The sequence below is a fragment of the Giraffa tippelskirchi genome, chromosome 8 (assembly GCF_054371585.1).
Source record: "Giraffa tippelskirchi isolate mGirTip1 chromosome 8, T2T-mGirTip1v1.2.pri, whole genome shotgun sequence".
NCBI classification, from domain to species: Eukaryota; Metazoa; Chordata; class Mammalia; order Artiodactyla; family Giraffidae; genus Giraffa; species Giraffa tippelskirchi.
In genome coordinates this window covers 140,280,033-140,307,938 of record NC_137282.1, presented here as the reverse complement: position 1 = coordinate 140,307,938, position 27,906 = coordinate 140,280,033, and the positions used below count along the sequence as shown (strand labels likewise).

At 45.1% G+C, this 27,906-nt stretch overlaps 1 protein-coding gene and 1 long non-coding RNA gene across 6 annotated transcripts; one reads left to right on the top strand and one right to left on the bottom strand.

The window, feature by feature from the left end:
• Window positions 1-4,299: 4,299 nt before the first annotated feature.
• Window positions 4,300-8,708, bottom strand: LOC145516233 (uncharacterized). Its single transcript, XR_014061234.1, has 2 exons — window positions 8,509-8,708; window positions 4,300-6,626 (listed from the first exon to the last, which is right to left on the bottom strand). It is a non-coding gene; the product is annotated as an uncharacterized LOC145516233 (long non-coding RNA).
• A 241-nt stretch (window positions 8,709-8,949) lies between these two features.
• Window positions 8,950-26,058, top strand: MCM3 (minichromosome maintenance complex component 3). Of its 5 annotated transcripts, none has more exons than XM_081517346.1 (17): window positions 8,950-9,115; window positions 10,458-10,570; window positions 10,966-11,174; window positions 11,639-11,769; window positions 14,307-14,494; window positions 15,166-15,274; window positions 15,970-16,123; window positions 16,475-16,606; window positions 17,218-17,426; window positions 19,324-19,498; window positions 19,856-19,982; window positions 20,874-21,024; window positions 21,627-21,767; window positions 23,114-23,217; window positions 23,632-23,717; window positions 24,105-24,174; window positions 25,303-26,058. In XM_081517346.1, the coding sequence occupies exons 1-17, from the start codon at window positions 9,038-9,040 to the stop codon at window positions 25,499-25,501; spliced, it is 2,376 nt and encodes a 791-aa protein (XP_081373472.1). In that variant the 5' UTR covers window positions 8,950-9,037; the 3' UTR covers window positions 25,502-26,058. The 5 variants fall into 5 exon arrangements, with proteins under 5 accessions (XP_081373472.1, XP_081373471.1, XP_081373470.1 ...); XM_081517345.1 differs by having other exon boundaries at window positions 14,256-14,494; XM_081517344.1 differs by having other exon boundaries at window positions 14,256-14,494; window positions 20,820-21,024.
• The last annotated feature ends 1,848 nt before the right edge of the window (window positions 26,059-27,906 follow it).

Sequence of the window (27,906 nt, the reverse complement as noted above, 5' to 3'; positions counted from 1 at the left end):
ATTTCTCCTCTTTAATAATAGTTTAACAAGGTACAGAACTATAGGTTGTTAGGTTTTTTATTTGTTTGACCTTTAAAATATTATTCCATTGCTTCTGGCTTTTGATATTACACTGAGAAATCTGTTATCATTCAGAATGTTCCTCTTTTCTTTGGTATTTCTTTTAATAGTTTCCCCATATTTCTGGGTTTCATTACAGTGGGTCTAAGTGAAGGTTTAATATTCCTTGCCTAGGATTCATTGTGACTCTTTAGTCTGAGGATTCTAGGATACTTGTCTTTGATCAATGTTGGAAAATTTTCAGCAATTATTTCCTTTGTTTTTCTCCATCTGAAATTCCCACTGGATATATTTTGAACCTTTTCATTCTATCATTTATTTCTTTTAATTTCTCTTTAGTTTTCATTTTCCCCACTCTGCTGCATTATGGCAATTTCCTCAGCTCCATCTTCTAGTTTACAAATGTTTCTATTCTGCTTTTGACTAGTCTTAACTTATTCTTTCAATAACTATTTTTCAACTGTAACAGTTTGATTTGCTCAAATCTACCCTTCCTTCAGGGTCTTGTTGTCTCCTGAATATTTCTTTACCTTTAAAAAAAATCTGGTTTAAATATATTGATTTCAGAATCAAATTGGACTTCAGTTGTCTAGATTATAAAATGAGGCTTTAGACTAAACGGCTTCTAAGGTAACTTCCAGTTCTGCAATTCTGATATTCATTTATTTTTAATAAACACTGTTGGCACACTTTGCATTTACATTAATGAAGGTGGCACTGGAACATGGCAGTGAATAAAGGGTAATTATTTTAAAAGCCACCTTCACCAGACCTCTAGGGCTCCGAGCCAACACCTTCCATTTTCTCATATCCCCTTCCTGTATTAGCACAGAGAGAAACAGGTGGTTAACCAGATGAACACAGGCCAGGAAAAATATCCATCTGGGTTTGGTTTCAGATCCCAGATATTTCTGGAGTCTCATCAAAGAATCCAGTGAAAGGCTGGGGAAAGAGGTGAACACTAAACCTCTCTGCTTCTCAGAGATTTTTGAAGATTGTAGCACTTAACATATAAAATTATAGAGTGTTAAAGGTTTTTCTACACTCTCTGGAAAAAACAAAAAATAAAAACAGAATAGTGCAGGGCTGGAAGAAGGATAACAAAGGCTTGTATTAATTTTTATCTAAAGAGTCCCACAATTGAGCTAGAAGAATGTAGTAAGGTCCTAGAAGTGAACTGTGGGTATGAGCTGGAGGGTGGGGTCTAGAGGAGATGATCTAAGTTTATCTCTGTAAAGGACAGATGAGTGATCAGTACAACCATTTTTGAAGCTTGTATACCAAGGTGTTTCACAAATGTATCTTTCAAAATCTGCTCCTATATTGTCAAATGTTTAGTGAATAGAGGATAGGAGGAGATTCAGTCTTTCCAAACCTATGTTGTCAAATGTTTAGTGAATACAGGATAGGAAGAGATTTAGTCTTTCCAAACCCTGGCCTCTGATCTATCAAACTGTAAATGCTGTGGACTAGAACAGTAGGTTTTTAGACAAATGGCACGGTACCAATTAAAATGAATATTCAGCTTACTTCAAAGAGCACTGGCTCTTCCTCCCCCTCATGACGAGCTGACCACACACATAGTGCTTTTATTATTTATTTCCTTCGCTTACATTTTTAGAATAAACTTGTCTGAGGCATAATTTATACATACTTCACTTTATGGAGGTATAGTTTACATATACCTTGTTTTAAAATTCAACAAAATATAAATTTCCTTCCTTTTCCATACTGTCCGAGATAAAGTTGTGAAACTAACGCTAGAGTTGTATTCCTCTCCCAACTACTGGTGTTTTAAGAGACTGGCTTGTCTCTTAAGTTTCTTTTTCTGCGTCTTAACTGCAAAATAATTATTGATTCTAACTAAAGATCATTTACCAACTATATGCTTTTTGTAAGTCCTTGAGGCACTGTGTGTGAGAATGTATCTATTCTACATAGAGGTAATTTTTATCTCTCTCTCCCCCTCATTCTCACTTCATCCAAACAGCTTTTAATGTGTCCGTTTTTTACTCTGGAATATCTCACTCTCATCCTCTTCTTTCTGTCCCTTCTTTGAATATCTTTTCCAGCTCCCCTTTCTTTTTATCTGATTAAAATAATCCATTTCGTACATCCTCTGTCTACATTAGTCTTCCTGATGCACAAATTTAATACTGTCTTTCTTTTGCTCAAAAGCTTTCCATGGCTCTCTCTTGCCTACTAACTGAAGCACAATCTCCTTTCCCTGCTAGTCAGTGTCCTCTACAGTCAGGCTGGATGCACCTGATTGCTTCTAGCTCTACCCTGCCCCCACCTGCCCCACTGACCCTTCATTCCATCCACCTTAGCCTCTCCCAGTCAGTGCTGCCTTTACATTTTGCTTAGAATGTCACTGCTGTCACATCTCCCTAGAGGAACTATTGCCCACCTTTTGATCCTCAAATCAAATACCACCCTCTTTCTTTTGCTTCCCCTCATCACTCCTGTGCAAATTTGAATCTGCGGCTTGTACTGCAAGGTACTTCAAAAACATATGTGTAAAAATCTGCCTCTTTTAAAGCATATGGCACCCTGCACCATGCTAGAACACATGTGCCTTTTCTCATGGTTATTTATGCTTGTGCCTTATTTTAGATACTGGATTGTACACATTTCATCCTACCTTTGTATCCCCCTAAATATCTCGCATATAATAAAATACCAGTAGTATTATTTATAGTATGAATAAATACCAGCATCTCAAAGCTGAATAAAGGCAAGTATTTTAAATATTCTGCAACTTCAAAATAATGATGTGTAGTTTACTTGAAAGATAGAATAAAAACTGATTATAAATTATATATAATATACTGTCTCATACATAGCTTACATGCAATTGATTAAATGAATAAGCAAATGTTACAAGACACATACAGATGCTACTCCAACTTTTTTTAAATTGAAGTATAATTGACTTATAAAGTTGTGTGATGCTACTACATCTTAAACTATCCATCATGTCCAGAGAAAGGTCTCTCTATACCTTTCACACTAAAATGAATAAGCAAAACTATAATATACTAATGTAAAAATACAATATACTGTGTTTTTAATGCAAGTAAAGTATTTTAAAATATAAAATACCTGTTTGCTTAATATTTAAGTAAATGCTATTGAATTTTATGAGTTAGATTTTGTATTTGGATCTTAACATACTCATTTGTTCTTAAATGCTATTTGATAAAGTCATATAGACTGGGGCCAAATCCTACCTCTGTTCTTTACTGGTATGGGATTCTGGGATCTACACTACAGGTATAGTCTCCTCACCTGTAAAATGATTAAAAATAACCATACCACAGAACTTCCCTGGTGGTCCAGTGGCTAAGACTCCTCGCTGCCAATGCAGGGGGCCTGGGTTCCACCCTTGATCAGGGAGCTAGACCCCACATGCAATAAACTAAGAGTTCCTATGCTGCACCTAAAGATTCTGCATGTTGCAACTAAGTTTTGCAACTAAGACTCGGTGCAGACAAATAAATAAGTATTTTTTAAAAACCATGTAACAAGGTATTGAAAAGATTAAATGAGATTACACAATACTTAGCAGAATGTCTGGCATAAAGTACATGTTCAGTAAATGCTTGCTATTATTTCAATCTAGGGCTTGGCTGCAGAGTCGGGTGCAACTCTTTGCAACCCCATGGACTGTAGACTGCCAGGCTCCTTTGTCCATGGGATTTCCCAGGCAAGAATATTGGAATAGGTTACCATTTCCTTCTCCAAGGGATTGTCCTGACCCAGGGATTGAACCTGCGTCTCCTGTGCCTCCCGTATTGCAGGCGGATTCTATAGGCTATTTCAGGAGATCATTAGACAGCACAGATCTAAGGCTGTGCTGTCTAATATGGTAGCCACTAGCCACATGTGGTGATTGAGCACTTGAGATGTAGTTAGTCTGAACTGGATTGTAGGGAAGTATAAAAATCAGAGCTGATTTTAAAAACTCATTATAAATAAAATGCAAAATACCTCATTAATATTTTTTAAACATTGATTACATGTTCCCTGGTGTCTCAGCAGTAAAGAATCCACCTGCAATGCAAAAGCTGCAGGAGACATGGGTTCAATCCCTGGGTTGGGACACGACTGAAGCAACTGAGCACACACATATGTTAAAATGCTATTTTAGATATACTGTGTTAAATAACATATTATCAAATTAATCTCACTTCTTTTTTCTCTTAGTATTCAAAAAATTTTTCCTTTTTAAAAAGCTTTTATTTTATATTGGAGTACAGTTGGTTAACAATGTTGTATTAGTTTCAAATGTACAGTACAGCAAAGTGATTGTTATACATATATAACATGTTTTACTTTTTAAAATGTAGGTACTAGAAAATGTTTATATATGTGTGTTCCATTCTGTTGGGCAGTGCTGACCTAAAGTCTCTGGTCAAGAACAAAAATATACAGATGCTCAACTAATATTTGATTGGTTGACTGATACAGCTAAATCTCTTCATCATTTCATTGCATTGGCAGTTAAAAGCATAAAGGACTATTTTTTTAATGCACATAAATCTAGAAACGATTTACAGAGTAGGGTTATTAATAGCAAATTTCATATACTATATTCACTCAAGTTTTTTGTAATGTCTTTCTGAAAGTCTTTAAGGAATGAAGTAAAACTCTTCAAACACAGCTTCTGTGAAATCTGTGCAATTAAGAATGGGGATGACCCTTTATTTGTCACTTTTACCTCAATAAAGCTGAAAAAAAACCCCGAAAGAATGATTACTTTTCAGGGACTAAGAAACCTGGCTACTGAAATTAACCTTGGCAAATGGCAATGAACCACAAATGTCGGCAGTCAACTATGTTGTCAAATCTAATGGGCAAATTAGGATCACTGAAGCTCTCTGGCTCCTGGATTTTTCTGCTCTTTGTAGCACATCTAATTCGAAGGACTGCAGGAAGCAAAAGATGGAGCAGAGGCTGTGCAATTCTCCTGTCTTTACAAGACACTCTGGCTAACTCCAAGGACCTTGTGATCTTCTTCCACAATGTTCTTTAAGCATGAAGTAAATGCCTCTGATGGCTTTCAACACTAGGAGAGCCTGAGCCAAACAACACCTCCTTTAGCCAATTTGCAGCAAAGAAGGTCTCACTCAAAGAAGTGTCTGGACTGGTTCCAGACAATATTCAGACCATTCTTTGAACTAGATGCTACTTCTAATTTTGAAGGAAAGAAACCAAGGTACAGAGAGATTAAGCTGGCTACCACAGTCACATGGTAGAGCAGCCCAAAGAAAAACGAGTGTGCTTGTCTTGGTGCTCTTGACCCTGTTGTTGTTTAGTCCCTAAGTCATGTCTGACTCTTCTGCAACCCCCACAGACTGTAGCCTGCCAGGCTCCTCTGTCTATGGATTTCCCAGGCAAGAATATTGAAGTGGGTTGCCATTTCCTTCTCCCGGGGGGACTGAACCTGCGTCTCCTTCTTGGTAGGCAGATTCTTTACCACTGAGCCCAAGGGAAGCCCCCTCTTGACCCTAGACTCCAGCATCGGGAGAAGGTTCTGATACAGAAGAGAACAGATCTGCTTCATTGGGGAAAGCTTGGACTCCTAGGTTTTTCTTTAAGCTGCTGTGACACCTAGAGGTGCAGAGTTTTTGACCTCCAAAATTTTGTGGTCTTTGAGGTAATGCCAAAAAGCTGTAATGGATTCTAGCACTTTCCTGAGTGCCTAAAGCTAGGGTTTTGTGTGTTCCAAATATTTCTTTTACTTTTATTTATTTTAAAAGTTGAAGTATAATTGACTTACGATATTAAGTTCAAGGGTACAACACAGTGATCTATTTTATAAATTACAAAATGATCCCCAGGATAAGTCTAGTTACCATTTGTCACTATACAAAGTTATTACAGTATTATTGACTATATTCCCTGTGCTGTTGAAACTAGTTATTAATCATAAGTGTTGTTTAAAAAGTTCTGCAACTTATAATATTGTTCATTGGTTTGAAAAAAGATATATATATCATTTAGCATATTTATTATGGGTTTGTTTTGTGCCTATGGGTATCTTTCATTCCTAGAGGACAAGGGACAATTTAAGTATTACCTATACTTGGCAATCTGTTTTTCACTGGCTTCTTGCATACTTTTGCTCTACAAGGAGCCCCCTAGTGTTTCTTCAGCTTTGGAGACTGGTATAGGTCTACCAAGGCCTAGGGCGGAGAGAAAAAAGATGCAGAGAGAAAGCAAGAATCTGAGCAAAAATGGAAACCACAGATGCTGGGCTTCATCAGGTGACACCTGTTTTTTCATTATCGATAAGCAGAGGAGGGCCACTGGCTCTGCTGGACTCTATGTGACATACATACAAATGCCCCCAACTTCTTTTTTTTTTTTAAGCAACAACATGATTCATTGTTCCTTCTGAACAGTTCAGAGAAGCAGAGCATAACGAAGGAAATACACTTTCTCAGCTCAAAGATCTGACTCCTTAATGAAAGGAAGATAATACAGACTAAATATCTGAATGTCACCAACAAGGACTTACTGTAGAACACAGGGAACTCTGCGCAGTATTCTGTAATAACCTAAATGGGAAAGCAATAGAAACACATATATGTATAACTGAATCACTTTGCAGTACATCTACAACTAACATAACATTGTTAATCAACTATACTCCAATATAAAATGAAAACTTAAAAAAAATCTGAATGTCTTTCACATGACATTAAAGTAAATCCAGTCTTTATCCAGAACCATGGCAGGACGATTCTATGTGCAGAATTGCACAACTCTGAATGAAATTGTTGGGAATTCCCTGGTGGTTCAGTGCTTAGGACTCCACAATTTCACTGCTGGGGGCCTGGGTTCAATCCCTGGTCAAGGGACTAAGATCCCACAAGTCCCACAACAGGGCCAAAAAAAAGGAAACATGAGATTTGGTTTTGATATTTCTACTCTTTTGAACTTTCCATTGCAAACAACTTGTTTTTTTTGTTTTTTTTTTTACTTATTTGAATTAAGCTTCCTGGTTCTTTTAGTGTTAATTTCAAGTTGATTTCAGAGCAGACACTATTGTCAGCATCGTCAGCATCGCCTTCAATATAGTCATAAACTGACAGTTAAGATCAAGTGATAAAGGCATTCTCAAGTTAATAAATAATTATCTCTTACTACATACTTGCAAATGGAATCCTCATCTAGAATTCCTTCCTTTTTTTTTCTTTATAAACAAAAGCAGGTAGCCAGATGACAGCCTTTTTCCTTTGACTAAGGATCGACATATCTGCCTGCTAGGATGACACAAAAAATATGCTAACTATAAACTGTGTAATAACTAAGAATACACACATACAAATAGATGGTATATACATTTTGCTTGGGCAGATTATATTTAAGTGCACAGTGAGTCCTGGAGACTTTCAAACATAATTTAATGATTATTGGTCGAAATTTCAGATATAGTTACCAAATGTCTGCTGCTGCTAAGTCACTTCAGTCGTGTCCGACTCTGTGCGACCCCATAAATAGCAGCCCACCAGGCTCCCCCGTCCCTGGGATTCTCCAGGCAAGAGTATTGGAGTGGGCTGCCATTTCCTTCTCCAATGCATGAAAGTGAAAAGTGGAAGTGAAGTCGCTCAGTCGTGTCCGACTCTTAGCGACCCCATGGACTGTAGCCTACCAGGCTCCTCCGTCCATGGGATTTTCCAGGCAAGAGTACTGGAGTGGGGTGCCATTGCCTTCTCTGACCAAATGTCTAGTCCTGTTCATTAAATTAAAAACACATGCAGGAGGGCTGCTCCTTACTGTGCACTGAGTGGTTACAGGGATGTATACATAATAAAAATTTATTGAGCTGCACATGTAAGATTTGTGCATTTTATTGTAATTTATAAATTATCCCTCAAAAATGGAACTAAATATATAAACAAATATGCAATTGGTCTTTTAATTATTTATAATTTCAAGTTTGCTGTATTTTAATTACTAATCGATACTTAAGAGGCTTGAAACACCTTTTTTGTTTCTCCTAATTATCTTTCAATAAACTAAGCTTTTTAAAAAGAACTTGTGACCTTCTAATAAGGGGAGAAAGCCTTTAATTTACCCGCTTGCAAGTAGGATGGTGTAGTAATTACGTCCACAATTTCGTGTAACATATATAAGGCCATCTCTGAGGGCAGCGGGAAGTAGGGGTGAGAGTGGGTAACATCCCGACAATTTTTCTCTCATTTTTCCCTCCTCTGCGGCTTGATATTTTTATGAGGTACTTCAGGCCCCAGTGTTCAGTTACCAAACGAGTCACTGAACTACAGAACCTCTCCAAAGATGTTATAATTCTATTTTCCCCTCAGATGTTCGAGATTCACTCCTCCCCCCCGCGCCCCCACATACCACTAGAGACTGGTTGACTGAAAAACATATCCATGCACAACTGATTTGAAATATATTTTTTAAACGACTTGCCTTTATGTTTTTATCGCCCTGCGTTCTAAACCTCTGTTCTCTGACGTCTAAGCTACTTTCAGTCCAATAGCGGGGCTGAGTTTCTTCACTCTTCAGCAGGTCAGGTAACCACAACTTGAGAAAAAAAAACCACAAACGTTTGCAAAATTACAGGGGAAAGGGGGACGACTACAACTCCCAGAATGCAGCTCCTGGGTCTCGCGGGCTCTCCAAAAAAACCGGGTTTCGCGAGCATCCTCTCGTCCAATTGGTCCGCTTTCCCGTCAGTAAGGGCGGAGAGGGGAGGGCGCCGGATGGAACATTTCCCGCCACCGAGAGACGCCGCGCGGAAAACCCGGAAAAGAAGCAGCTCTCGATTGGATGCTCGCTATTGTAGCGTAAGAAAATCAGCCAATCGGAATGTACATACTCTCCACGATACCCCGCCCCCTCCTTGAGGTTCCTTTTCTTGGCGGGAAAAGTTGGGAAGTTTTCGCGCCGGGGCTTCTCAGCCAAGGGCCCTCCGCGCAGAGATTAGCGGGCGGCGAGCATGGCGGGGACCGTAGTGCTGGACGATGTGGAGCTGCGAGAGGCGCAGAGAGACTACCTGGACTTCCTGGACGACGAGGTGAGAGAGGCGCCGAGTCACGCAGTTAGGGCCCTCGGAGGCCCAGGGGCCGCGCAGGAGCCGAGGAAGGCCGCGGAGACACTAGGGGCCAAGGGAGACCTCGGGGCTCCGGGCTGCGGCGGCTGGGCGGCTGCTGGGCGGCTGCTCGGGACCTTCCGCCCCGATTTGGTAGCTTTCCTGGCGGCGGAGTCAGTGGTTAAGAGCGATCCTGTAATTTTTCTCGCGAGTACAAATGGTGGCTAGGTCTCGCGAAAGTCAGCAGGTTTTCCCCAAGTGCAAACCAAGTGTAAAGCCCACGTTGACCTTTTAGAGATCGTTCCCTGCTCTCTTAATTTGGGGGGAGAGTGGGGAAAGGACCCAGGGAAAACGGTAGTGACGCGCCGCGTTGTAGTGTCCCCAGGCTTTAGTGACTGACTTCCTACCCGGAGGAAAAGACTTTCTCATTTGGCCGCATTCTTTTTCCATACCTGACGGGAAGCGGAGAAAGAGGGTTGGTACGCAAATAAAGGGGATTTCATAGGCAATTTCGGAGAAGGCAATGGCATCCCACTCCAGTACTCTTGCCTGGAAAATCCCATGGACGGAGGAGCCTGGTAGGCTGCAGTCCATGGGTCGCAAAGAGTCGGACTCGACTGAGCGACTTCACTTTCCACTTTCATGCATTGGAGAAGGAAATGGCAACCCACTCCAGTCTTCTTTCCTGGAGAATCCCAGGGACGGAGGAGCCTGGTGGGTTGCCGTCTATGGGGTCACATAGGGTCGGACACGACTGAAGTGACTTAACAGCAGCAGCAGAATAGGCAATTTAGGGTTGACAGCCATGGAATATTGGTAAAGCATCTTGAAGGATTGATAGTGCTGTGTTTGTAAATGTAACTAAGGCTCCCAACTCCTAGGTCCCTTATATGAGAACTCTTCTTATGTTATACAGATGATAGGGAAATAAAATATTTTAATTTCATACAAGATTCTGCAAACGGAAAGTTACTTTGATATATTAAAAGTCCCTTTAATTTACATTTTGACAAGGTTTTTACTTGTCTTTTTAGACTTCTTATGAGCTCGTTTTAATTCCCCATTAAAAGTTGAGAAGTGATGCACACAGAAGAGCTGTTGGTGATAATAGGAATAATAACCTTGAGGAAGTAGTTATAATTTATACACTGGCTTTTTAGGGTGTATTTGGAATCCGAAGCTGATGAGTGAAAATGTGGGTGAAATGGGGGCTCAGATCTGCCACAGAGATTGATATTATTTATCTTGCTCTGAGAGCTGCCTTTCTTTAAAAACATCCAGTTTTTGAATTTGTGAGCTGCTGTAGCGTGTGGTGGTTATTTTGCAGGAAGACCAGGGAATTTATCAGAGCAAAGTTCGGGAGCTGATTAGTGACAACCAGTACCGGTTGATTGTCAACGTGAATGACCTGCGTAGGAAAAACGAGAAGAGGGCTAACCGGTGAGTTTCCAAGAGCATATCCCTACTCCTGAGTGAGAATGGCTCCTCTCTTCCCCAGGTTGGAGCAAGCTTACCAGGGGAGGACCTGGATGAAATATTTTTTGACCAGGAAGCCCTTAGTACCTCACCCTCACCTGCGTCTGTGTTTTTTACTTCTTCCCAAAGTAGGTGGTGGGCATTTTCCTCTCCTTCCATGTTTAACTGAATATCATTTCCCCATCACTGAGTTAAAATTGGGCCACAGCTCTGATGTATTTTACTGGGCCTTGTAGGATGGCAGGAGAAAGTAGAATCTAGATTTTTACTCCTAAGCTTTGATCAAGTAAGAATGTCCACTTCTGTTTTGTGGGTCAAGTTTTTGAGTTCTGCCTTCTCTGCCTGATGATTCTCTGCAGCCTCCTGAGCAATGCCTTTGAGGAGCTGGTTGCCTTCCAGCGGGCCTTGAAGGATTTCGTGGCCTCCATTGATGCTACGTATGCCAAGCAGTACGAGGAGTTCTACATAGGCTTGGAGGGTAGCTTTGGCTCCAAGCACGTCTCTCCTCGGACCCTTACCTCCTGCTTCCTGAGCTGTGTCGTCTGTGTGGAGGGCATTGTTACTAAATGTAAGTGGGCTACAGTTGGAGACCAGCAGAATGGAGGTGGGGTAGACTTGGGGGTATGGAAAGCAAGAGAGGCGGAATAGAGTTGGGGAGCTTCTGGCTTCAAAAAGGTGGAGCACTGAAATTACCGGGTGAAACTGAAGGAACTCAAGTGTTGCACAGTAACTAGGGGAGCTTTGAGTGACCACCTGTGCCAGCGGAATGGTGAGTCTGCTGAGAATGGAGGAGTCTTGGCTCGCTCTCCTCATTCTGACCCTGAATTCCTCCTGCTGCTTGGTCAGGATCAGCGGTACTTTAAAGTTTTACATGGATATGGTGTTATTCTATGTGTAAATACAAAAATGAATTAATGACAACTGGTACTGGGATAGCCTAACTCGTTGGAAGAACATAATTTGGAGTCATCATGGACTTGCCTGGGTCAGATCCTCTTCTCACTGTTTAGTTGGGTGACTTTCTATTCCTAGGCTCTCTAGTTCGTCCCAAAGTCGTCCGCAGTGTCCACTACTGCCCTGCTACCAAGAAGACCATAGAGCGACGTTATTCTGATCTCACCACCCTGGTGGCCTTTCCTTCCAGCTCTGTCTATCCCACCAAGGTGAGGGGAATGAATTAGTCGGACCTCTTTAGAGATTTTAATGCAAGTTATTAGGTGATATCTAAAGTCTTCCTCTAGATGTGAATAGGGTGAAAAGTAAGGATTAATTTGAAGGAAGATTTCTAGCCATAGTTAAATATGAAAAGTCCGCAATTTTTTTTTTTTTAAGGGAAATATTCTCTTAGGAAATTTGGGAAATTATGGAAGAGTTGAAAGAAGGAAAAAGGTCATCTAATGTACATTTATCTTTTAGCAAAGTTAGAGTATCATGATTTCATAATCTACTTAGATTAATATGGAAAAATACTTAATGCAGTCATATTACTCTGAAATCTTTGCAAATATTTTATTCTGGGTTTGAGAGAAGGTTCGCGTAGAGCATGATTTTAGTCTTGGTGTTCAGATTGATTTGACTTGAGGATGGTGTAAGGCCTTCTTACTTAATGAAACAAAAGAAGATGATTAATATTGATTATTTGATGTCTGAGCTCATTCTGTCCGTGCCATCAGATTTTTTTTCAAGTAATGTTATATACAATTTTATTGCCAGTATATGCACAACAGTAAGCAAAGAACTATAAATATACAATGTAATTAACAGTAGAAAACAAAATTGATACAGGTGAAGGAGGGGAATATCAAGAAATGATTTCCTGCTGTTAGAACAAAAAGGTAAAATCCAATGCTAATCATCCAATCAGTACTCTTGTCTTAAATTCTTTACCTCCATTTCTAGTTTTTCAATTGAACAAAAAATGTATAGATAACTGTAACAGTAGCAAATTGCTTCCCAGTAGCTGTTTCCCTTTCCAGTCAAATTCATTTTATGTTAGAATTGAAAAAAAAAAGTCAAAATGAAAAATCATTAATGTCCTGGTTCCAAATTATCTAACTTGCATCTCACTAAAGCTGGTAATTTTTAAAAGTTCCTGCCATCAAATGTTACTTTAGAGTGACTGTATCTGAGGGATCGTCAGGCACTGAGGAGAACACAGATATAAAGACGACTCGGCCCTTGTCTTCAGTTTTATCACCTGGTGGAGGAATCAACATATAAGCAAGGTTTAGTTTCTTAGAATTGTAACTGAGTTGTACTTGAGAGCCATTTAGCCTTTTTCCAGGTGACATGTGAAGGTCGGAGAGGTAGAATGACTTGCTTATGTTCTAGTAACTGATGGCCCCAAGAACTAGGACCCTGTCTTTTTACTCTCAGGCCACTTGCATTTTCTGAGGCACCCAGCTTTCTTTTTCATTAGGATCCCTACTTTCTAGAATTTATTCTCTGGAATTACTCAGGGGGTACTCCCCTGATTGCTGTGGCCAAGCTTCTTAGCTCAGGACCTGAAATACACCAGACCAGGTGTTCTGGAGACCGTCTAGCATGGGCTTTGGTGATCACCGTGGGGAACTTCTTTAACCTCTCCCAGCTTCAGTTTCCTTATTTGTAAAATGTGAAAAAGGCCTGCTTTGGGAACTGAGTTGCGGTGATGATTCCACGAGATAATTTTGTAAAGTTACACCACAGTGCCTTGCACATAGTAGGCACTCCATAAGTGATAGCTATTGTGTTTTTAGAAAATTTAAAGGGCAAGGAAGTAAAACTTTAAAATGTTTTTTATTCAAGTTTAATATACAGAACCCTGGAGAAGGTAATGGCAACCCACTCCAGTATTCTTGCCTGGAAAATCCCGTGGACAGAGGAGTCTGGTGGTCTACAGTCCAGGGGGTTGCAAAGAGTCGGACATGACTGAGCACAGCAGACACACACACACACAATGTATAGAAAAGCTTACATTGAGTGTACAGCTCAGTGAAATTTCACAAGATGAATATACTATAAAATCAACATCCGAATCAGGAAGCAGCACCTTACTAGTGCCTAGAAGTCCCTCTTGAGGCTTCTCTGCCCTCGAGATCCTGACATTTACAGCGTTAGGAGTAGTTTTCTCTGTTTTTGTATTTAAATGCTTGTCTGTGTCAGGCTTCTTTTGTTCAGTCTGTGTTTTTGAGATTCATCCATGTGTATAGGTGCACTCCATACATTCATTGCTGCGTCGTGTTCACTTGTGTGGATGTAACACACTTATTAAACCATCCTGTTGATGGCATTTGGATTTTTCCTAGTTTGGGGCTATTATGAGTAGTGCTGCTGTGAACATTGTAATATGTGGCTTTGGGTGAACATTTGTGTTGGGTATTAACGTAGGAGTGGAAATACCGAGTCCTAGCACAGAGGAAGTGACAATCTTATATGTACGTGTTAATATAACCGTGGTCCCTTCTGGCTGTAGATCATCCCTTCCATTTGATGGTTTGTTATTAGGACAGGATTGTGAAGAACTGGAGAAGGTACTTGGGGCTTTATGTTCCTAGATACTAATCTTGTGAGGGTATTTCTGAATTATATTTGTTTCCTATAACAAAACGAGTGTGTGGCGTTTCTAAGATAGGGCTGAAATGACCGCTGCTCCATGTGCCTTTTCCAGGATGAGGAAAACAATCCCCTTGAGACAGAATACGGCCTCTCTGTCTACAAGGACCACCAGATCATCACCATTCAGGAAATGCCGGAGAAGGCCCCCGCCGGCCAGCTTCCCCGCTCCGTGGACGTCATCCTGGATGACGACTTGGTGGACAGAGTGAAGCCCGGTGACCGGGTGCAGGTGGTGGGGACCTACCGCTGCCTTCCTGGAAAGAAAGGAGGCTACACCTCAGGCACCTTCAGGTACATGGTCCGTCCTGAGGTGTCTGGAATGCTGCTGGCAGGGTTCATTCTGGAAACAATCTTTCTCCAGTTTGCCATCATCCTGAGAGTTACATTAGATGGACAGAACACTGCCTGCAAGATTAACTGTCTTTTGCTAAGAGTGGAAATTACTGGTCTCATGGTTACAGCCTCCTGGCTTGCCTGAGGGTTTCTTGCATATTTCCACCTCCCTCCAGTAGGTCAGCAGTGGGAAAATTCACAAGGTGAGGCGCCATGAGCATATTTGTGTCATGCGTGCCAAGTCACTTCAGTTGTGTCCAGCTGTTTGCGACCCTTTGGACTGTAGCCCACCAGGCTCGTCCGTCCATGGGATTTTTCAGGCAAGAATACTGGAGTGGGTTGCCATTTCCTTCTCTGGGGGATCTTCCCAACGCAGGGATTGAACCCACGTCTCTTATGTCTCCTGCATTAGCAGGCGGGTTCTTTACCACTAGTGTAGCTGAAGAGAATCAGTGGTTGAATTCAGAACAGCTTTTCTTTTCTTTTTTTCTTCCTTACCCCATCTTTCCTCCCCCCTCTCCCTCCCCTCTACTTCCTTTCTTTCTTGATTTGCCATTCTAGGTTAGGAGCGTAAGAAGGTTCTGGTGTTAGCAACTGAAAATAGCCTCATGCTTTCCTCTCTGTCCCAGGACTGTCCTGATTGCCTGTAACGTGAAACAGATGAGCAAGGATGTTCAGCCTTCCTTCTCTGCTGAGGACATAGCCAAGATCAAGAAGTTCAGTAAAACCCGTTCCAAGGTCTGGCGTCCTCTGGGGATCTGAGGGTGGGGATAGATTTGTTAGGGTCGTATTTGAGCATGGCCATCTTTGTCCTGGGTCAGGAGGAACGTCAAGGTTTTTTCTCTGAAGTATTTGGTGCCAGCTTCTAGTTTTGAGTCAGTAAGCAAAAGGGTGTTTTTGGTTTTTTTCTTTAATATTTCTGTTGTGCTTGCTGTTAAGTGAACCTAATATTAGAATAGGAGTTAGATATTAGTGTACACAGTCTATATGGGATATATCAGTGATACATTGATTGCTATTTAAATTTAAAATATGTTATTTTTGTTTTAGGTCTCTTATTTTTCTTTAAAAAATTTCTGTCTTTAAAGATAGAATGCCCACATTTAGAACTGAATAAAATATGTGCATGTGTGACAAAGGTTACTGCTGACGCGCAGTACACATTCTTATTAAACCCAAAATGTTTTGGGCCTGGAAATACTTTTTTTGTTTTCCTTAAAAATTAAAGCTCCAAGCAGGAGCTGGAATCCAGGCTTTTTCTGTGTCTGTTCTGATAATGCTCCGATCCGTGTGAAAGTCTTAGAGAAGAAGCTTTTACAATTAGAAACAGAATATTTCTTCAAGCATCTTCTGTGGCCTGAAGTATGAAGCCAGTTCATCCAACCCCAGAGCGTTTCCTCAGGCTTTTCCCTCCATGGATGTCCCTCCTCTAGGATATCTTTGACCAGCTGGCCCGGTCGCTGGCGCCCAGCATCCACGGGCATGACTATGTCAAGAAGGCGATCCTCTGCTTGCTGTTGGGCGGGGTGGAGCGAGACCTCGAGAACGGCAGCCACATCCGTGGGGACATCAATATCCTTCTCATAGGTACGGTGGGGGGACTTGGGTAGCCACCTGGTCTTCCCCTGTGGGGTGTGGTTGTGGGAATCTGTCATCTGTCAATGTGTGTGTGTGTGTACCTAGCTGTGTTTCAGTTCCTTCAAAGGGCAGAAGTCTGAAATGAATTTTTGTATCTTTATTATTTCTGGTTTTTCTGACTTTTAATGTCTATAGTATATTCTTCCAGGAATGGTAAAGGGAAATTGAAAAAAAATAACACGAACAAACGCGTTACTATATATTTCTGTTGTGTCAAGATCTGTGCTAGAAAAGCAGCACTGGCTGGGGGAGCTGGGGGTGGGGGGTTCCGAGAGTCACCGCTGCCGCGTCCCATTACAGGAGACCCGTCGGTCGCCAAGTCCCAGCTGCTGCGGTATGTGCTCTGCACGGCACCACGGGCCATCCCCACCACCGGCCGGGGCTCCTCCGGTGTGGGTCTCACAGCCGCTGTCACCACAGACCAGGAAACAGGTGAGGGTGGAAGGGTCCTTGGCAGAGGTCCAGCGGTGCGATGAGCATAGATGCTTTGAGCTTGCTCCGGGCCTTGGCTGGTGTTGGGAGGATACACCTGAGAGGCTAGAGTAGGCCTGCCTGGAGGGGACTGAGTATCTGGCAACAGTGAGTGAATGATACAAATGGTTTGGGTGGCCCTCTAGTGACAAGAGTGTCTCCTGGAAGGCTGTCAGAGTTCTGGAGGAGAAAGCTTCTGACATTTGAAGAGATAAAAATGAAGATTGTTACTACTTTATACATTAGAGGAAGGGTTTTGAAGGCCAGTGAAAAGAGAACAGAGATCAAGTTGGGAAATGGCTTGAAGATGAGGCTAAAAGAGGAAATCTGTGAAGGAAGGCCATTGGAGGCTGGCTGCTTAGGTATCAAAGTGGAACAAAGTAATACTGTCGAGATCGGAGCTTGAGCAGATGACCCCGGGGTCTGCTCTGAGTCTTAGAATCTGACACCTCTTCACTCCATTCTCCCACTCACATGTGATGGTGCAAGGTGCTTAGGAAGTAGATTGACATCTCCCCCCTGTCCCCCACAACTTGGATGGTAGTGTGTGTTTTTGCCTTCCCACCTCCCAGGTGAGCGCCGTCTGGAGGCAGGGGCCATGGTCCTGGCTGACCGAGGTGTGGTTTGCATCGATGAGTTTGACAAGATGTCTGACATGGACCGCACGGCCATTCACGAGGTGATGGAGCAGGGCCGAGTCACCATTGCCAAGGCCGGCATCCATGCCCGCCTCAACGCCCGCTGCAGTGTTCTGGCAGCTGCCAACCCCGTCTACGGCAGGGTGAGTGGAGTCAGGCACTCAACTGTTGTCCTCACCTTCATTTGGTTTTGCCGAGTAACTGGGCTGTGGAGTTTATTCCGAGTGACCCAGACCACAGACTACAGTAAGTTCATCATCTTGTTACTGCCCTTGGTTTAGGACAGTGGTTCCTCACCCATTCATCCACATCAGAATCCCCTGGAAAGTTATTTAAAATACATTTTTAGAAAAACAAGGAAGAAATCCAAGTGACCTGCAGTGTCACAACCCAGGTAACTGATACTGACATTGAAATGAGAGTACTATACGCAGGTGGTGGAAGGGTTTATGAACAGAGCAGAGAGACATATTAAGAAAATTAATAGCCCTCCTCCTCTCTCCTGTTCATTTCCCAAGAGAAAACAACTGACAGCTCTTGAGTGCTTCAGGAAACCAAAACTTAAGCATGTGCCAGTAAATACATTATCTCCTTGTTAAGAATTAATCTACTTGTCTTTGTTTCATGGTATGACCATTATGTGCTTAGGTGTAATCTTTCATATTTATGCAGCTTGGGGCTTGCTTAGTTTAGGGGGGGGGTTGGTATTTTTTTTTTTAAAGCAGCTGTCTACTATTCCATTGTATGGACGTATGATAATTTGTTTAGCCAGTTTCCATGTGATAGACCCTTGGTGTTTTCCCTTTTTCCTGCCTGCTATTATGACTGAAGCTGCAGTGAATACCCCTTAATATACATTGTGTTAAACATGTAAGGATGAATACTTGGCAATGGGATTACTGGATTAACAGTTACATGCATTTTTATGGTAGAGATTGCCAACTTGCCCCCTTTAAAGACTGTACCATTGTTATACTGTTAACTAATATTTATAGACGCTTTACATTTATTATCTCCTTTCATTCACTAACTATGTGAGGGAGAGAGGTATTATCTTCATTTTACAGATGAGAAAATGAAAGCACAAAAGGTTAAGTAACTTGCTTGAGTCACAAACTAGAAAATGACAGAGAGGGTTTGAACCCAGAGCCCATGCTGTGCGCTGACAGTTTATGATCCCACGGTGCATGAAAACACCTGTTTTGGTGGCATATTTTATCACACAGGTGCTCAGTCCCCATTCCAGAGTCTCTGAATCCAAAACTCTGGATTGGGGCTCCTGGGGGCTCTGGTTTAGGAAGGCTCCGTAGGTGGGTTCTAATGGGTTAGTGTGAGTTGAGAACCGTACGATTTTTAGATTAATGGTAATGTGATACATCATTCTGAAGGACTTACTTGGCAAACGTAGGGAGAAAATGGCAGGTCCTGCAATGTGAACGTGATCAGAATCGTTATTGTTACCTGCGAGGTTGTCAGGCCTCCGACTGTGGGGAGCCATCGGCTGGTAGGCCTAGAGTTGAAGGATAAGAGTATAGGCGTTCTTGAATCCCAGGAAAACCTCCCTGGGTCCTTAAGATACTGTGGCTTATAGATTATCACCCATTTTTGTTGAGACTTTACCTAGTACTTCCCGAGTAAGGAGGCCCAAGGTTTCACGTGTTTCTGGCTTAGCCAGCTCATCATGTCTTCATCACAGGTAGAAAGAGGGACTCATCTTCCAGAGCTGATCTGCCTGGGAGTGAGAGCAGAGTAAAGCTCGAGAAAGAGGAGGCTGGCTCTGAGACCCACACTCGGCCTGTTAGAGGCACTGGACCTGGGAGGTTGGGGCTCTGGTCACAGAGCGTAGATCAGGGAAAGGCTGCATGCAGAGGAGATGAATTCTGTTTCTTAGTGGCTTGGAAATGCTTCTTCACTGCTTGTTCGGTTTGTATTTGAGAGTCTGGTCTTCTGTTCTCACTCCCATGACTGATCTGGCCTTCTTGTTCTTTCTTGCGATCGACATTGTCTCCCCGCTCCTTTTCTCTGGTGTTCCCCCTACAGTATGATCAGTACAAGACCCCCATGGAGAACATCGGGCTGCAGGACTCGCTGCTTTCCCGATTCGACCTCCTCTTCATCATGCTGGACCAGATGGATCCCGAGCAGGACCGGGAGATCTCGGACCACGTCCTCCGAATGCACCGCTACAGGGCACCTGGAGAGCAGGATGGGGATGGTGAGGCGGGGGGACGGGGGGACGGACCGATGAGGGTGGTGCCCAGACATAGGCCGGGTGTGCAGACACAGGCCGGCACCCAGACACAGGCCAGAGCGGTGGGCTTGGTGGCATCTGGGGCGATGTGGAAGGCGCCCTCGCCTCCCTGGTTCCTATGATGTGTCTCTTGTCCATTTTGGGGTCTGGGAGCACCTCTGAGCATCTCCTGAGGACCAAGTGGCCTCCTATTTGTGGAGCCCATGTGTCTGCTTCCTTCTGGGTCCTTACTCTGTAAGTCTCGCCTATCTTCAGAAGAAGCGATTTTTCCCTGGGTTCAGCTCTTTCTAACTCTCCGTTCTCCCGACTTGGGCTTCTCAGCTATGCCTCTAGGCAGCGCTGTGGATATCTTGGCCACGGACGATCCCAACTTCAGTGCAGACGACCAGCAGGACACCCAGATCTACGAGAAGCATGACAGCCTTCTGCATGGGGTCAAGAAGAAGAAGTAAGCATTCTCCACACCTCCTCCTGGAGGGAACTTGAGATCTGTGTCACATTAGAGCTGCCCAGGCCAAGGTCATGCTTGGAGTCATCATGATGGGAACCTGTTTTCTTTTCTGGATTCTCAGAATTTTTCACGGTCACTTGCCTTGTGAATGTTTGTGGGTGATCAAGCTTAGGTTCTGGTCTTTTCTGAAACTGGAAGGCTTTGACGACCCGCCTACCTGGTGGTGGGTGTGTCTTGTTACCCATGTACGTGTAGTGTTGCACAAGTCACGTGGCCCTTGGTGGTGAGCGCATGTTGAAGGGGTGGTAGATCACAGACACTGAAAAGTCTGCAGGTGGATCTGGATAAAGGAGACTTGTGCTCAGTGCTCAGAGCCTGACAGGTGTGCTCAGTTGCTTCAGTCGTGTCCGACTCTTTGTGACCCTGTGGTCTATAGCCCACCAGGCTCCTCTGCCCGTAAAATTCTCCAGGCAAGAATACTGGAGTGGGTAGCCATGGCATTCCTCTATGTTTGGCCGTGGTGCAGTAGGAAACACTGTGTAATCTTGAAACATACTGGTTTAAGGATGTAGAATTTGGAGTCAGAAAATGAAATTTGAGTCACTTAAAATTCTCTGAGCCATACTTCTCCCACCGATAAAGCAGGACAGATAACACCTAAACTACCTACATCACAAGTAATTCCTAAGTAATACTATAAAATTAAATAAAAACCTGTGAGAGAGTTTTGTACATGTCCTGTATAAAAGGGGTTTGTGACACTGGGTTCCAGGCCATGTCTGCCCTGTCGCATGACCCTGACTTCCCAGAGGAAGGGCAAGGCCAGGACCCCAGGCAGGTGCCCGGGCTGCGGCAGGGGCGTGACAGTCACCGTGTGTGGGGGTCCAGGGAGAAGATGGTGAGTGCGGCGTTCATGCGGAAGTACATCCACGTGGCCAAAATCATCAAGCCAGCGCTGACACAGGAGTCGGCCGCCTACATCGCGGAGGAGTACTCACGCCTGCGCAGTCAGGACAGCATGAGCTCGGATACCGCCAGGGTGAGCCCGCCCGCGGGGACAGGGGACCCTCAGGATGATGCTGGAGAGAGAGTGCCCGCTCCCAGGAGCACGGGAGTCATTTTAGTGTCGTGATTCCTTCCCTTTTCCTCTCTGGCCTGAAGGGCTTCCTACTACACCGTTGCTCGTCATTGGGACCTCAGTGGGTTCACCCAGCTTTAGAAAGATTGTCCTCAGATAACCCCTCACACCCGCCCCCCCACTTGTGGGTGTGACTCTGGACAAAGTATCTGAAGCTCTTCGAGTCCCCTTTTCCTCATCTCTAAAGCTGCTCCAGGTTATTAATAACTGGCACTGAACGTAAAAGCGGGGTCCTGGCGTGTGGCAGGCCCTATGGCAAAGGTTCTTCCCCACTGTCCTCTCTCCAGCCGGGAGACACCTGGTTGTCTTCTTCCCTGTTCAACTCGTCCCCCATCCCTCAATCCCCTCTGTCATATTTCCCTGGTTACTTTTCTTTTGGAAATTTATGTAGGTTTTCTGCCTAGGTGGCTTGGACTTCCCTCCCTGTGCAGGGGGGTGTGGTGGGTTTGACGGGCACACCGCGGCGTTTCTGGAGGGTGGTCCCCCCTGTTCTCTCCCCCAAGACGTCTCCAGTGACAGCCCGGACCCTGGAAACCCTGATTCGCTTGGCCACGGCCCACGCCAAGGCCCGCATGAGCAAGACCGTGGACCTGCAGGACGCAGAGGAGGCTGTGGAGCTCGTCCAGTACGCTTACTTCAAGAAGGTGAGCGTCCAGGCGCTGTGCCTGCAGCTGCTCTGAGCGGGTCGTCTGTGCTCGGGCCTCCCAGCCATGCATGGCTGATACCGGCATCGGGAACATTGGCGGAGAGCAGCAGCCTCTCCAGCGCAGTCCCTCTCCAGTGGTTCTCAGCCCTGGTGCACGTGAGAACCAGCGGGAAGGCTTTAAAATACTGAAGTCAGAGCCCTGGGAGGCCTCCAAGATTCTGGTTTCATTGATGAGCAGCACCTCAGCTGATGGCTCCTCTGTCTGCTCCTCCTTTTGCCTCCTGAAGAAGCAAGTGTTTCCAGAGTCTTGGCCTTCCTCTTGGCAGCTTCTTCAAGTGTCCTTCACCCCTGCTGCTCCTCCCGGAAGCTCCCCCGCGTCTGCTGCTGTGACACAGTGTGTGTCTGTCTGGTTGCACAGTGGGCCCGGAGGCCTCGGCACAGTGTGTGTCTGTCTGGTTGCACAGTGGGCCCAGAGGCCTCGGCACAGTGTGTGTCTGTCTGGTTGCACAGTGGGCCCGGAGGCCTCGGCACAGTGTGTGTCTGTCTGGTTGCACAGTGGGCCCGGAGGCCTCGGCACAGTGTGTGTCTGTCTGGTTGCACAGTGGGCCCGGAGGCCTCGGCACAGTGTGTGTCTGTCTGGTTGCACAGTGGGCCCGGAGGCCTCGGCACAGTGTGTGTCTGTCTGGTTGCACAGTGGGCCCGGAGGCCTCGGCACAGTGTGTGTCTGTCTGGTTGCACAGGGGGCCCGGAGGCCTCGGCACAGTGTGTGTCTGTCTGGTTGCACAGGGGGCCCGGAGGCCTCAGCACAGTGTGTGTCTGTCTGGTTGCACAGTGGGCCCGGAGGCCTCGGCACAGTGTGTGTCTGTCTGGTTGCACAGGGGGCCCGGAGGCCTCGGCTCCCTTCTCCACCTTGTCCTCCCCACCCACCAGTCGGGTGGATTGTAGCCCTTGGGGTTTCAACTGTGGGTGTGATGAGCTTTTCTTGACAATCTCTTTGCTTGCGTGGGAGTTGTCTGAAATTTAAACACCTAATCTACAAAGAAATGGGTTGTTTTTCCACTTGAGCATTATGGGGTAAACTTTTTCCCATTCACTTCTGTATTCAATGGACACTCCTGGTGTGCATACTCTGAGAAGGGTGTGGTACACGGCTCCCAGCAGTTTTAAAGATGGGTCACAGCCGACCCCCTGCCCCCAGTCCTGGGCTCAGGGATGAGCGAGGCCAGGGTATCAGACCCAGGGGGGTCACTGCTGCTGCTGGTGGTCAGGCAGGTTGGGGCTGTTCTTCATTCAATCCCCAGCATCCATGACCCTTCCGCCCACCCACACATGGCTTTGTCCTAGGTTCTCGAGAAGGAGAAGAAACGTAAGAAGCGAAGTGAGGATGAATCAGAGACAGAAGATGAAGTGGAGAAGAGCCAGGAGGACCAGGAACAGAAGACGAAGAGGTTGGATGGGGCGCAGAGGAAGGAGATGAAAGACTTTGGTTGGGACTGGGGAGGGTGTCGGGGCGGGGCAAGGCTGCAGGAAGGGGCGGCCGGACCAGTGCTGCAGAGGGTTAGAGGGTGGAGGTGACCCGGACAGACAGGGTTACAGCTCCCTTTGTCCTCCGTGTGAGGATTTGGGCCTCTTTCCTGCTAGAGAAGCTCTGGGAGACTGCTGGGTTCACATTTCAGAAGTCTTTCCTCCAGATTATCATTTCAGGCCTGAGACTGAATTTCTGAGGGTGGGCGACAGGGAGAGAGCCTTGGGAAGCAGGGCCTGCTTGTGCTCTAGTCCAGGGACCTTTGGTCTCTTTGAGAAAAGGCAGCAGTTTGTACAGGCCCAGGCCCAGCATTCCATCTGGATTGTTGGTGTTTTAGGAGGAGGACCCATCCCTCGGATGCCAGGGAAGGGGACTCGTATGACCCCTATGACTTCACCAACACAGAGGAGGAAATGCCTCAGGGTGAGTGAGCAGCCCCCACTGGTAAAGAGGTGGTCTGGGTCTCCTAGTTCTTTAATGCTCTGTGTTATGCATTTGCTTGTGGGGTCCCACTCAGCTTCCTGCTTGGGGCCCTGTGTCTGAGAATCCAGGAAACTCAGAACTTTGGAAATAAGCTTTGCCCTCTTGTCTACCTCCTCGGTGCACCATGCTCTTTGCCAAGCCTGGCGTGAGCGTCCCAGATTCCGTGGGCTGGGGGCCTCCTACCTGACTGGAGCCTTTCTTCCAGCTGCTTTGACTGGCCCCATGTGAGCCCCAGGGTTGCAGGCTCGGGGTGGAGAGGGGCCTCTGGGGACATGGACGTGGCTTCACCTTATTGTCCTCTGCTCTCTGTAACCTTTTCCCCTCAAGTGCACACTCCAAAGGCGACAGACTCACAGGAGACCAAGGAGTCCCAAAAGGTGGAGTTGAGTGAATCCAGGTGAGTAGGGAAGGACCTCTTCCCCGGAGGTAGGAAACAAGCTGTTATCAACAGAGCTCAAAACTAGAGGCCCAAGGGTTTCTAGAATGTTTTATATTCTGATGACAATTTCAAGCTTGAAAAAAGTTACAAAAATTGTGTAAAGAACTCATACATTCTTAGAATCCCCGGTTGTTTAGGTTTTACCATTTGCTTCATAAATAATTCTCTGTGAGAATTTAAAATCTGATATCCTTGTGCCATTAGGAAGAGGAGTCTTAGAGCAAGGATAGAATTTGTGTCTCACTGTAACCTTGGAGTCTTCTCAGTAGGTTATGTATGTATACTTAAAAAATATGTATATTTTTTCTTCTTACTGGATGGTTGTCATTTGTTTTGAGATAATCAATTTTTACCAATAGAGGTTCAGAAACAGTTTTATCTAAAAACTTTATATTTACTAGATACCAAAGGAACTCCATGTCTAAGGTTTGCTTTTTTCTTTTACTACTTTAACATACACGGTGTCTTCACTGAAAAAAAGTTGAAACACATCATAAAGTATTTAGGAAGAAAGATTAAGATCAAGTGTAACTCCAGCCCCCAGGACAGCAAATGAACTATATCTGAAAGCACTCTCTGAATCAGCTCTTGGAGGTCTCTTTTCAGTGACTGCAGGGTTTCCATAGTATGAATGTGTACGTTCTTGTGTTTTCTAATGAGGGATGTCTGGCTTTCCTAAGACTGCTGTTTACAGTAAAACACATTCTTAACACATGTCATTGCAGTGGTGAGGATGGAGCTGTGGGGTTAGTTTCTAGGAATGGATTCCCAGAGTCAAAGGACATGCACCTCAGAATTATAGCACATGTGGCTAACTTGCCTCCCAAAGATATCATCCCAGTTTGCGTTTCTGCCAACAGTGTACAGACGCCAGTTTCCCACATCCTCAGTGGCCTCTGGTTTTTAAAATGCTGCTATTTCTCTATGGGCAGGAAGCTCTGTAACACAACTGCTTAGCTTTGAGGGGGAAGCTCAGGCACGGAGCAGCCATCAGGGGCGGTCTATCGGGGACACCGATGCTCATGGGCTCCGGCATCGTTGTGGCGGCTTCCTCCTCCTTCACCCTCTCTCTCCCGTCCTGGGCAGGTTGAAGGCCTTCAAGGCGGCCCTCTTAGAGGTGTTCCGGGAAGCTCATGCACAATCGGTTGGCATGAATCGCCTCACGGAATCCGTCAACCGAGACAACGAAGAGCCTTTCTCCTCCGCGGAGATCCAGGCTGCGCTGAGCAGGATGCAGGACGACAACCAGGTCATGGTCTCTGAGGGCATCGTCTTCCTCATCTGAGGGCCCTCGTCTTTGGGCTGTGGGGTCCGCCAGGAAAGTTCCTTCCAGTTTCCTCTTCACCCTCCCCCCAGCCCAGCCTTTGCCTTCCTTCCCTGAGTGTTAGTGTTGAATTGAACTGAAGTGGAGGACAGGTGACAAGCGGAGTCAGGACTCGGTGGAAGCCTGAAGACGGGTCAGGAGAACTGCCATGGAGTCAAGAGAAGGTGGACAGGACCGAGGCGATGCGTCTTCACTGCACAAGACTGGACCACACGGTTCCCTCCCCACCCCCACCGCCCGCCCCAAACAAGCCACACCATTCTTCACTGTAGACAGCACAACTTCTGAGTATGTTAGGGAGTCACAGCTGGTTTCTGTTCATCCTTTCTGTGTTGGCTTCCACCCCCCAGCACTTTGGTCTAGAACAGACTCCGGTGGTTCTGTGCTGATGGAGAGAGACTCTGAGGCAAGTCCTCAGGTCTAGACAGCTTGCTTTGCGGTAGCACCAGTTAAGGCTCATAGGGAGTTTTGACCCAAACATCCAAGACATTAAATAAACACTCATTTTTTATACTTTCCACATGGCCTTAATAGTGTGTGATTTTTTTGGACACATTTCATTGTATTTTCCTCCAACGTTCCACCCTGTGGGATGGGCTTCCTGCATTTGCACTGAGTCACCAATAGGTGGCAGCAGGCTGCCGTGCTCTCTGGGGATTAGGCCTTCTCTGGGCTGATTTCTTCCCCCAAAACATCAGCATTTATCTGTTAAAACTGCAAACCAAACCTTGCCAATTCAGAATAGCTTAGCAGCCACAGGAGGCCAGTGTGTGAACGTCTAGGAGAGTTGACCCTTTGCATGGCTTTTCTGAACAGGAATCAAAACCCTTTCATGCAAAAATAATACCCAGTATGTCAGACCCTCAAAATCGGTGAATTCTTGCCCATTAAGAGATCCCCTTACAGGATCCTTGTGAAACCTCTTAGCAGCTGGTGCCCAGCCCTTGGGGTCTGTTTGTTTGTGGAAGTCTGGAGGGTCCAGGGCAAGACTTCTATCCTCTGTATGGTTTTGGTAGCTTCTGAGGAACTCTTGAGGTTATTTAAATAAAAAGAAAAAAAAAAATTGTGACTCGATGGGGGGCCTGGGTCACATGGATTGGAGGCTGCTCTGAGAAGAGGTGGTGTGGGCTCCCAGCTGTGAGATCTGGGAGCTGCTTCGTTCCCCTTGTTGCTGAGGGGGCCTGTCACCCTGAGGCCATGAAGCAGTAGTGGGGAGTTCAGTTTTCTCTTCCTGTTTTTTTCACAGACGTGAAATATCAAGTTGTGTTGGCAGAGCCCCAGAGAGTACAGTCCAGGGACTGAGCAGTGATAGCAGAGGAGGACTTGGACGGAAGTGCACACTGGCAGCAAGTCTTGTAGTGTGCCGGGTGCAAATAGGGGACTTGATGCTCTGGAGGCCTCCAGGTTGGGGATACACGTACATGTCTAATGTGTCAGTGAAGAGCTGAAAACTACAAAATATTTGCAAATGAGAGCTAAAGGAACTGAGGGGCCAGGAGAGTCAGGACGAGGTGGGAGCTTCTGATGTGATGCTGTAGGAAGAAGAGCTAAGGTCTTCTCGGGAGCATTTCTTAGAAGGCCGAATGCTTTGTCAATGGGATTTTTGGCCTCTCTCCTTCACACCTGAGGAAAACAGGCATGGGGTGGGAGAGTCATTCGGTGAATGAGGTGATTCAGCAACAGCTGTAATACCACATTCAGCCATAAGAATGGAAGTAGAAGAGTATCAGTTGTCAAAATAGATGTTACCCATGTTGAAATAAGTTGACAGGTACTCTGACTCTCCATGTTCAGTTTCTAAAAACGTGTCTGTGTTGTTTCCCAGCTTACAGCAACAGAAGAACATTGCTGAGCATTAAAGGAAATAATCCTTTCTTCTTGCCCAGAGACCCCCTCTTCTGCCACAAGGACCTGAACGAGGCTGCTGGGCAGAGGGATCTGGTCTGTGGGTCAGTGTCCTCTGAGGGCATTGCTGTGGCCACAGAGATAGCAGAGGTGGCCCAAATTTACCAGGGGAAAAAACCACTTCTTTCCAAAAGAGAAGTTTGTTTCCATTTATGTGTGCCATCTAAGAGAGGTCAAATACTCTGGGGGTCTTTGAGAAATCAGTTACATCTTGAAAGATTTTGTTACCTTATTCCTGAACCCTCCTAGATAAAGGACATGTCAGTGTGAGACGAGAGTTGTCAAAACAGACAGTTGGTCAGTGTGGATGGAATCCAGTCTTCTGCCACTTAGCAAATAACTTCAAGTGTTGAGTTGCTAATTCATCTGTAAAATGGGGCTAACTTCTGCCTTTGCAGGGTGCACCTCACCTTTGTGAGGTGACTGAGGGCAGCTGTTAGGTGCTAGCCGGCGGGGAAATA

Coding starts and splice junctions, on each gene's coding strand:
- MCM3 (XM_081517344.1), top strand. CDS start 9,038: ATGGCGGGGACCGTAGTGCTGGACGATGTGGAGCTGCGAGAGGCGCAG. Junction 10,571..10,965: donor AACGAGAAGAGGGCTAACCG/GTGAGTTTCCAA, acceptor GATTCTCTGCAG/CCTCCTGAGCAATGCCTTTG. Junction 16,124..16,474: donor CATCAATATCCTTCTCATAG/GTACGGTGGGGG, acceptor GTCCCATTACAG/GAGACCCGTCGGTCGCCAAG.